The sequence below is a fragment of the Perca flavescens genome, chromosome 10 (assembly GCF_004354835.1).
Source record: "Perca flavescens isolate YP-PL-M2 chromosome 10, PFLA_1.0, whole genome shotgun sequence".
NCBI lineage: Eukaryota > Metazoa > Chordata > Actinopteri > Perciformes > Percidae > Perca > Perca flavescens.
The window spans coordinates 122,268-132,267 of NC_041340.1; the positions used below are offsets into that span (position 1 = coordinate 122,268).

General features: G+C 42.4%; 1 protein-coding gene across 2 annotated transcripts in view; it reads right to left on the reverse strand.

The window, feature by feature from the left end:
• The window catches only part of rnf130 (ring finger protein 130), a 24,959-nt gene extending 15,047 nt beyond the window's left edge, over positions 1-9,912 (reverse strand). For both annotated transcript variants that reach the window (XM_028590251.1, XM_028590252.1), the window contains exons 1-2: positions 9,672-9,912; positions 2,453-2,757 (exon numbers count right to left, since the gene is read on the reverse strand). In XM_028590251.1, coding sequence (XP_028446052.1) covers positions 2,453-2,720 — 268 coding nt within the window. In that variant the 5' untranslated portion in view covers positions 2,721-2,757; positions 9,672-9,912. The remainder of the gene's footprint in view (positions 1-2,452; positions 2,758-9,671) is intronic.
• Positions 9,913-10,000: the final 88 nt, after the last annotated feature.

A 10,000-nucleotide genomic window follows, 5' to 3' on the forward strand; every position in this document is an offset into this window, starting at 1 on the left:
CCATGGTAACAACCACAAACAAACTGGTCGGGGGGAAATACTCATGGACACATACAGCAAGTTAAAAAAAACCAACATAGCGGTTGCTGCAAAAGAGAGAGAATTTGCATAGAAGAAAATTGCTGCTAGAGTAAATGCGTATATTCCGATATAGTGTATATCATATTTAATCATAAGTATAGCCTAATATTACTGGTGAAATGGTATTGAACCTATAATCTTTTTCATTTAGGTGCAACACTGCAGAAGAAAAAGTCTGAGTCCTACTAATCCCATTCTGAGGTTGCAGCACCATCATTAACAGAATTATAATCCATAATCTTTTATTTCAAAGGGTTTACATCATTCACCTGCAATAGCCTACTGTGGAACTCCTTTTAAAAACGTTTAAAACTTTGCTACAGCGGCTTTATGCTCCTAATCACCAATGTTTTAAAGACAAATGCAGATGGCAAAAAAACGTAACGCGACACAAATAATCTGATCGACTGGGAAGAAAAACGGTACCGCTCCAATAGGAAGTTATCTGAAAATTAAAATGTCGGGGCTTCAATATCATCTCCCAACGTATGTTTAACTCTCTGTGAAGTAAAGCAGCTTCTGGTTAACTGTGCAGTGTGCATCATATGGATGGGTGCACTGCATACGGTTAACTGTGCAGTGTGCATCATATGGATGGGTGCACTGCATACGGTTAACTGTGCAGTGTGCATCATATGAATGGGTGCACTGCATACGGTTAACTGTGCAGTGTGCATCATATGGATGGATGCACTGCATACGGTTAACTGTGCAGTGTGCATCATATGGATGGGTGCACTGCATATGGTTAACTGTGCAGTGTGCATCATATGGACGGGTGCACTGCATATGGTTAACTGTGCAGTGTGCATCATATGGACGGGTGCACTGTATATGGTTAACTGTGCAGTGTGCATCATATGGACAGGTGCACTGCATATAGTTAACTGTGCAATGTGCATCATATGGGTGGGTGCAGTGCATATGGTTAACTGTGCAGTGTGCATCATATGAATGGATGCACTGCATATGGTTAACTGTGCAGTGTGCATCATATGGATGGGTGCACTGCATATGGTTAACTGTGCAGTGTGCATCATATGAATGGATGCACTGCATATGGTTAACTATGCATCATATGGATGGGTGCACTGCATATGGTTAACTGTGCAATGTGCGTCATATGGATGGGTGCACTGCATATGGTTAACTGTGCAGTGTGCATCATATGGATGGGTGCACTGCATATGGTTAACTGTGCAATGTGCGTCATATGGACGGGTGCACTGCATATGGTTAACTGTGCATCATATGGATGGGTGCACTGCATGTGGTTAACTGTGCAGTGTGCGTCATATGGATGGGTGCACTGCATATGGTTAACTGTGCAGTGTGCGTCATATGGATGGGTGCACTGCATATGGTTAACTGTGCATCATATGGATGGGTGCACTGCATATGGTTAACTGTGCAGTGTGCATCATATGGATGGGTGCACTGCATATGGTTAACTGTGCAGTGTGCGTCATATGGATGGGTGCACTGCATATGGTTAACTGTGCATCATATGGATGGGTGCACTGCATATGGTTAACTGTGCAGTGTGCATCATATGGATGGGTGCAGTGCATATGGTTAACTGTGCAATGTGCGTCATATGGATGGGTGCAGTGCATATGGTTAACTGTGCAATGTGCGTCATATGGATGGGTGCAGTGCATATGGTTAACTGTGCATCATATGGATGGGTGCACTGCATATGGTTCACTGTGCAGTGTGCATCATATGGATGGGTGCACTGCATATGGTTAACTGTGCAATGTGCGTCATATGGATGGGTGCAGTGCATATGGTTAACTGTGTATCATATGGATGGGTGCACTGCATATGGTTAACTGTGCAGTGTGCATCATATGGATGGGTGCACTGCATATGGTTAACTGTGCAATGTGCATCATATGGATGGGTGCACTGCATATGGTTAACTGTGCAGTGTGCATCATATGGATGGGTGCACTGCATATGGTTAACTGTGCAGTGTGCATCATATGGATGGGTGCACTGCATATGGTTAACAGTGCATCATATGGATGGGTGCACTGCATATGGTTCACTGTGCAGTGTGCATCATATGGATGGGTGCACTGCATATGGTTAACAGTGCATCATATGGATGGGTGCACTGCATAGCACTGCATATGGTTCACTGTGCAGTGTGCATCATATGGATGGGTGCACTGCATATGGTTAACTGTGCAATGTGCATCATATGGATGGGTGCAGTGTCTGTAAATGTAAATAATGGCAGGAAAAAACTATCGGCGAAAATCAGTCTATCACTAGCCGTTTGGTAGATCTAGAACCCTTAGAAACGGGACAACTCTAGGGTGAATGCACCGTGAAGATAACCAGTATAGGTGGACCTCGGTACCTCCGTGGTGCGTTGCCGGGGCGATGACCCTGGCACTGCGGGTGTCCACTTTGGGCGAGTCCTGTCCGTACGTCCCGTCATCGCTGCTCATCATGTGCACCGGGTTGCCCCGGGCGTCCAGCACCGTGGCGTTCACCGTGGCGCCCACGTACTCCTCCGACACCATGGTCCTGTCGGAGCGGGCCGTCCACGCCGGGCCGGGCAGGACCAGCACCAGAACCAGGACCAGGACCAGAGCCACTGGGACGGGGGGCCACTGAGGGGACATGTTAGCGCCCTCTCACCGGCCGTTACATCCAAACTGTCTGAGACACAAACAATAAAAAAATATATATTATATATATATTACATACATTATATATACATATATATAAACATTATAAACATATATATATATATATACATACACATTTTATATATACATTATATTATAGATTATATATACATTATATAGAACATAGTTCTCGGTAGTAAGTCGGACTCGTTTCAGGTGAGGGTTGGCCTCCGCCAGGGCTGCGCTTTGTCACCAATCCTGTTTGTAATATTTATGGACAGGATATCGAGGCGTAGTCGGGGTGGGGAGGGGTTGCAGTTTGGTGGGCTGGGGATCTCATCGCTGCTCTTTGCAGATGATGTGGTCCTGATGGCATCATCGGCCTGCGACCTTCAGCACTCACTGGATCGGTTCGCAACCGAGTGTCAAGCGGTTGGGATGAGGATCAGCACCTCTAAATCGGAGGCCATGGTTCTCAGCAGGAAACCGATGGAATGCCTTCTCCAGGTAGGGAATGAGTCCTTACCCCAAGTGAAGGAGTTCAAGTACCTTGGGGTTTTGTTCGCGAGTGAGGGGACAATGGAGCGGGGAGATTGGTCGGAGAATCGGCGCAGCGGGTGCGGTATTGCATTCAATCTATCGCACCGTTGTGACGAAAAGAGAGCTGAGCCAGAAGGCAAAGCTCTCGATCTACCGGTCAGTTTTCGTTCCTACCCTCACCTATGGTCATGAAGGCTGGGTCATGACCGAAAGAACGAGATCCAGGGTACAAGCGGCGAAATGGGTTTCCTCAGGAGGGTGGCTGGCGTCTCCCTTAGAGATGGGTGAGAAGCTCAGTCATCCGTGAGGAGCTCGGGAGAGCCGCTGCTCCTTTGCGTCGAAAGGAGCCAGTTGAGGTGGTTCGGGCATCTGGTAAGGATGCCCCTGGGCGCCTCCCTAGGGAGGTGTTCCAGGCACGTCCAGCTGGGAGGAGGCCTCGGGAAGACCCAGGACTAGGTGGAGGGATTATATCTCCAACCTGGCCTGGGAACGCCTCGGGATCCCCAGTCGGAGCTGGTTAATGTTGCTCGGGAAAGGGAAGTTTGGGGTCCCCTGCTGGAGCTGCTCCCCCCGCGACCCGACACCGGATAAGCGGACGAAGATGGATGGATGGATGGATATATAGCCATTATATATATACACATTATAAATATATATATATACACATATACATTATATATACATTATATAGCCATTATATATACACATTATAAATATATATATACACATATACATTATATATACTGTACATGATATAGCCATTATATATACATTATAAACATATATGTATACATTATACATACATTATATGTACATTATAAACACATTATAAACATTAAAGGGGTGATAGAATGCAAAACAGAGTTTACCATAGTGTAATAATGACAGTTTAGTGGGTAAGTAGGACATACATAGAACCTCTAAAGTCCCAATGACAACTCTTTTCTCTGCAGAGCTCACTATTTGAAACTGCCTCTGAAAACGGGCGAATCTCAACGAGCCTCCTAGTTGACGTCAACTCATCAACTCCTCCTCATCTGGCTGTAGTCTCTCTCTAACCCGCCCCAACGCTGCTGCCCTCCCCTCTTCCTGCTACCGGCCGGCCGGTGAGGGACTGAGACGCCCGCAATCTCTTACCGCAGCCCGCAGGTTCCAGTTAATCTTCTAATGGATGTGTGTGTTGAGTTATTTAAACGATCGGGGAAATAAACGCCTCTTGTCCACGAGTCTCATTGATAGAGCTGTGGTGAGCTGGAGTCCATCAATGAGAGCTAGCTAGCCTCCTCCTAACCAGACCTCTGATAGTCACAAAAACGCCTTAAACTGAAATCTGACACGACGGTTAGCTTTATAAGACCTTGGGGTAGATGTTATATAAGTGCTGTGACGAAATTCAAACTGTAAATATTTTCTTGTTATGCTGGCAGCCGGCTGTGGAGCCCCGGTAGTGCAGTATCCACAAAGGGTGACTTTGCCCTGGGTATGGGGCCCAGCAGGCTGCCGCTTTCTCCTCAGGCCCCCCTAAAGGTCTGGTCCTAGATTCACCCTGTTAGGGGCTAAATTATCTTAATGTACTATTAATTAAATTATCTTAATGCACTATTAATTAAATTATCTTAATGCAGTGTCACTACTGCAGCATGTAAATAATGATCCTCAAATACAAACGTGAGCAATCACTATTATATCGAATCAACAGCCTCGTGCAATTTAGCTCGCAGGTGAAGAACACAAACAAGGAAATCACCAGTTAACTTAATTTAAATTTAAAGACCAGGCTTATCAGAAGTTATTAAACGACTTACAGTTCTCCAGGACACACACACACCATCTCAACTGGCCAGTTATCCTCGTGTGTCTGCGCTATTCTCCAACACGTACGCTAACAATGCAGCCCTGTTTCTGGTCAAATCCACACAGACGAAACACTGAGATACAATTCAAACTACTGAGGAAATATTTTCCTTTGACCCATCGGTCCAGTATTAAATGAGATCAGTCGGCAACGCCAAAACAAGCTACGATGTGACTTAATAGGACGACAATTCTCTGTCAAAGTGACTTCAGAATGAATGGGAGTCAATGGGATGCTAACGGGAGGTGATGGTTGGTAGCATCAGAATGAATGGGAGTCAATGGGATGCTAACGGGAGGTGATGGTTGGTAGCATCAGAATGAATGGGAGTCAATGGGATGCTAACGGGAGGTGATGGCTAGGTAGCATCAGAATGAATGGGAGTCAATGGGATGCTAACGGGAGGTGATGGCTAGGTAGCATCAGAATGAATGGGAGTCAATGGGATGCTAACGGGAGGTGATGGTTGGTAGCATCAGAATGAATGGGAGTCAATGGGATGCTAACGGGAGGTGATGGCTAGGTAGCATCAGAATGAATGGGAGTCAATGGGATGCTAACGGGAGGTGATGGTTGGTAGCATCAGAACATCTCGGTAGGAGCTACGCTGTGTGGAGAGAGACTAACTCCCTTGGTTAGCTAGACAGCTAGGCTAGTGCTGTATGTCCCTCTCAGAGAAGACAGAAGGACATGGAAGCCTCCGATGTAAATATAGATAAGAAATACTTTGCTTACCAGGATAAGTCAGATCATTGGCAGAGGTACTTTTACACCAATGAGGACATTGATTTTAGCTAATAAAATACTTCAAACACTACACAGTGAACCTTTAAAGAAGGAAAATAAAATCCCAACACTCAATACTTCTACAATCACAGTAAACGAAAACCACAACACAGATCCAATCAGCAGCCGAGTATCAGGACTAGAGCGGCAGGTCAGTCTGATATATGGTGATGTCGTGGTGATGTCATGGTGATGTCATGGTGATGTCATGGCGATGTCATGGTGATGTCATGGCGGTCAACGCTGCAATGAACTGACAACAGAAGTTATACAAGTTACAGTTCTCACGGCACAGTCTCTTTAACCTGCAACATGTCAGCTGTTAGGACATTCTTCAGTGTGTGTGTGTGTGTGTGTGTGTGTGTGTGTGTGTGTGTGTGTGTGTGTGTGTGTGTGTGTGTGTGTGTGTGTGTGTGTGTGTGTGTGTGTGTGTGTGTGTGTGTGTGTGTGTGTGTGTGTGTGTGTGTGTGTGTGTGTGTGTGTGTGTGTGTGTGTGTGTGTGTGTGTGTGTGTGTGTGTGTGTGTGTGTGTGTGTGTGTGTGTGTGTGTGTGTGTGTGTGTGTGTGTGGTCAGAAGGTAACAAGTTTACCATATGAACACCTGCCAGGAGTCCCATCTCTCTCCAGTGTGATATTAGATGTGAGAAGAAGGTAAATGGTTCTAACGTATGTGTGTTAACATCCCCCACCACGACTCCTTTATATAGTTCTGTTTTATAGTGATCCATTATCTGGTCAACACATGTTCTAGTAAAGAAAAGATAGAAATACATCTCTGTGTGTGTGCTGTAAAGTGGTTAAATAAAATATAATCGGAATCGGCTAAAATGGCTTTCGGCTGGTCCAACTCAAAGAAAATCAGAAATCAGAATCGGCCTAGAAAGTTGTAATGGGTGCAGCTCTAATCAGGACAGACTCATATCAGGACCCAAGCACATTGTCCCGGCCCGGATGTCTGGTGTCCTCTTTCTGCCTGAATATAAAGATGTCCCAACGTGTCTCGGTATCATCCCATTCCCTCTAAATGTCCTTGAATGCACCTTAATGTCTCTGTATCATCCCATTCCCTCTAAGGCTACGTTCACACCGCAAGTCTTAATGCCTGATTCTGATTTTTTGTTTGGCTGTTGACATGACCTTTTAAAATGTGTCCTATATCCTTAGAGAGTATATATCAGATTCCAGTGTGAACTCTTTGCGGTATCGAACTGACCCGCATGCGCAAAAGAACAATAACGATGACATCAGACGCAGCACGCTGTTGCACTAAAGTCAGGGAGGTTACGAAGGAAGTCGGCATTTTTATTTATTATTCAGCTTTTATCTTTTTATTTTGTATTAAAATGTTTGTGTAATGGCAGCCATGCGCAGGTGCTGAGGAGGAGAAGACTGAAGAGAAAGACTTCACTACAGAGGTCTGTGGGATGGGCCTCCACCCCCCCGGCTTCGCCCTCGCTCACGCTCCACCCCCTCCGATCCCCGCCCTGGCGATGCGACGCGTGGGTCGGATTCAGGACCACATGTGGAAGTGGCCTGAATCTGATCTGAAAGAATCAGATCTGGGCTGGATTTGAGTGTTCACACTACTTCTGAAGAAGCCTGACCTGCTCACTTTGGCCTGCAGTCTGAACGGAGCCTAAATGTCCTTGAATGCACCCTAATGTCTCTGTATCATCCCATTCCCTCTCAATGTCCTTGAATGCACCCTAATGGCTCTGTGATACTACGCAGGTCAGGTGTTGTTGTTGTGTTGCTATTTGTTTCTGCGTCTGTAAATCTTTAAATAGCAGATGAATGAATGAATGAATAAATAAATGAATGAATGAATGAATGAATGAATGAATGAATGAATAAATGAATGAATGAATGAATGTCTAGGTAAAGACAGACAGACAGGGAGGGAAATGATCTCGTTGGTTTATTACTGTTAATTATAGTCTGTAATGGTGATGGTTAGCCCAAGCTATGTTCCCACTCTGTGGAACAATTCAGTCTATTCTACCCTATCTTAACTTATCTTATCTTATATTATAGTACATTATATTATCTTATAGTACATTATCTTATATTATATTATGTTATATTATAGTACATTATCTTATATTATATTATGTTATATTATAGTACATTGTTATCTTATCTTATATTATATTTGTTATATTATAGTACATTATCTTATATTATATTATGTTATATTATAGTACATTATGTTATCTTATATTATATTATATTATGTTATATTATAGTACATTATGTTATCTTATAGTACATTATCTTATATTATATTATGTTATATTATAGTACATTATCTTATATTATATTATGTTATATTATAGTACATTATATTATCTTATAGTACATTATCTTATATTATATTATGTTATATTATAGTACATTGTTATCTTATCTTATATTATATTTGTTATATTATAGTACATTATCTTATATTATATTATGTTATATTATAGTACATTATGTTATCTTATATTATATTATGTTATATTATAGTACATTATGTTATCTTATATTATATTATGTTATATTATAGTACATTATGTTATCTTATATTATATTATGTTATATTATAGTAAATTATGTTATCTTATCTTATATTATATTATATTATGTTATATTATAGTACATTATGTTGTCTTATCTTATATTATATTATGTTGTATTATAGTACATTATGTTATCTTATATTATATTATATTATGTTATATTATAGTACATTATGTTATCTTATATTATATTATATTATGTTATATTATAGTACATTATGTTATCTTATATTATATTATGTTATATTATAGTACATTATGTTATGTTATCTTATATTATATTATATTATGTTATATTATAGTACATTATGTTATCTTATATTATGTTATATTATAGTACATTATGTTATCTTATATTATATTATATGATGTTATATTATAGTACATTATGTCATCTTATATTATATTATGTTATATTATAGTACATTATGTTATCTTATATTATATTATATGATGTTATATTATAGTACATTATGTCATCTTATATTATATTATGTTATATTATAGTACATTATGTTATCTTATATTATGTTATATTATAGTACATTATGTTATCTCATCTTATATTATATTATGTTATATTATAGTACATTATGTTATCTTATATTATAATATATGATATATTATGGGGTTGAGAGATGTGACAGCAAACTGAACGAACGCTGCAGATTATGCAGAGACTCTGGTTGTCTTTCCTTCATCTTTATTATTGTTATTATCACAGTATACTACAATAACCTAGACCACATCACTGCTGTCCCCCCCACACACACAGGATACCTGAATGTCTCTGTGTCCTGCAGAGGATACCTAAATGTCTCTGTGTCCTGCAGAAGATACATAAATGTCTCTGTGTCCTGCAGAAGATACATAAATGTCTCTGTGTCCTGCAGAAGATACATAAATGTCTCTGTGTCCTGCAGAGGATTCCCGGATCTATCTGTGTGTCCTGTAGTCACAGCATACCCGGATGTGTCTGTGTGTGTCCTGCAGAGGATACCCGGATGTCTGTGTGTGTCCTCTGGAGGACAGACACGGAGCATCCTCCTCAGCAGGCCCACATCTGGACCTTGGCGGCGCCATGTCTGCAGCCTAACCTCCGCCAGTTCTAACCCACTTTACATTCAGAACTCCGTTTAAAAAACGCTCATTTTAAGCCGCACCATGACTCAGTGTTTCAACGCTTCATTCCGCTTTGTCTTACCGTCTGCAGGCGGACAGACAGCCGGGCTCCCGGGCCACAGACCCCCGCCTGTCTCCGCTCTCGGGCCGCCTTCTCTCCCGCTGTTTGCCCGGTGTGATCCCGGTGGATGTCCGGTGTCTCCCCGGTGTGTTTGCTGCCGGTGGATCCTGCCGGTATTCGCTGTTTTATTCCCGTTTGGTTCCCCCGCTGCTTGTTGTCACTGTGCGGAGGCTCGAGCCCCTTCTCTACCTCTCAGCTCGGGGCGCACTGCGCAGGCGCAGAGCCACGGCACGGGGAAGCGGCAGACAGGGCGAGTGTTCATCTTTAGGTACCTGAGATTTGGACCAGCT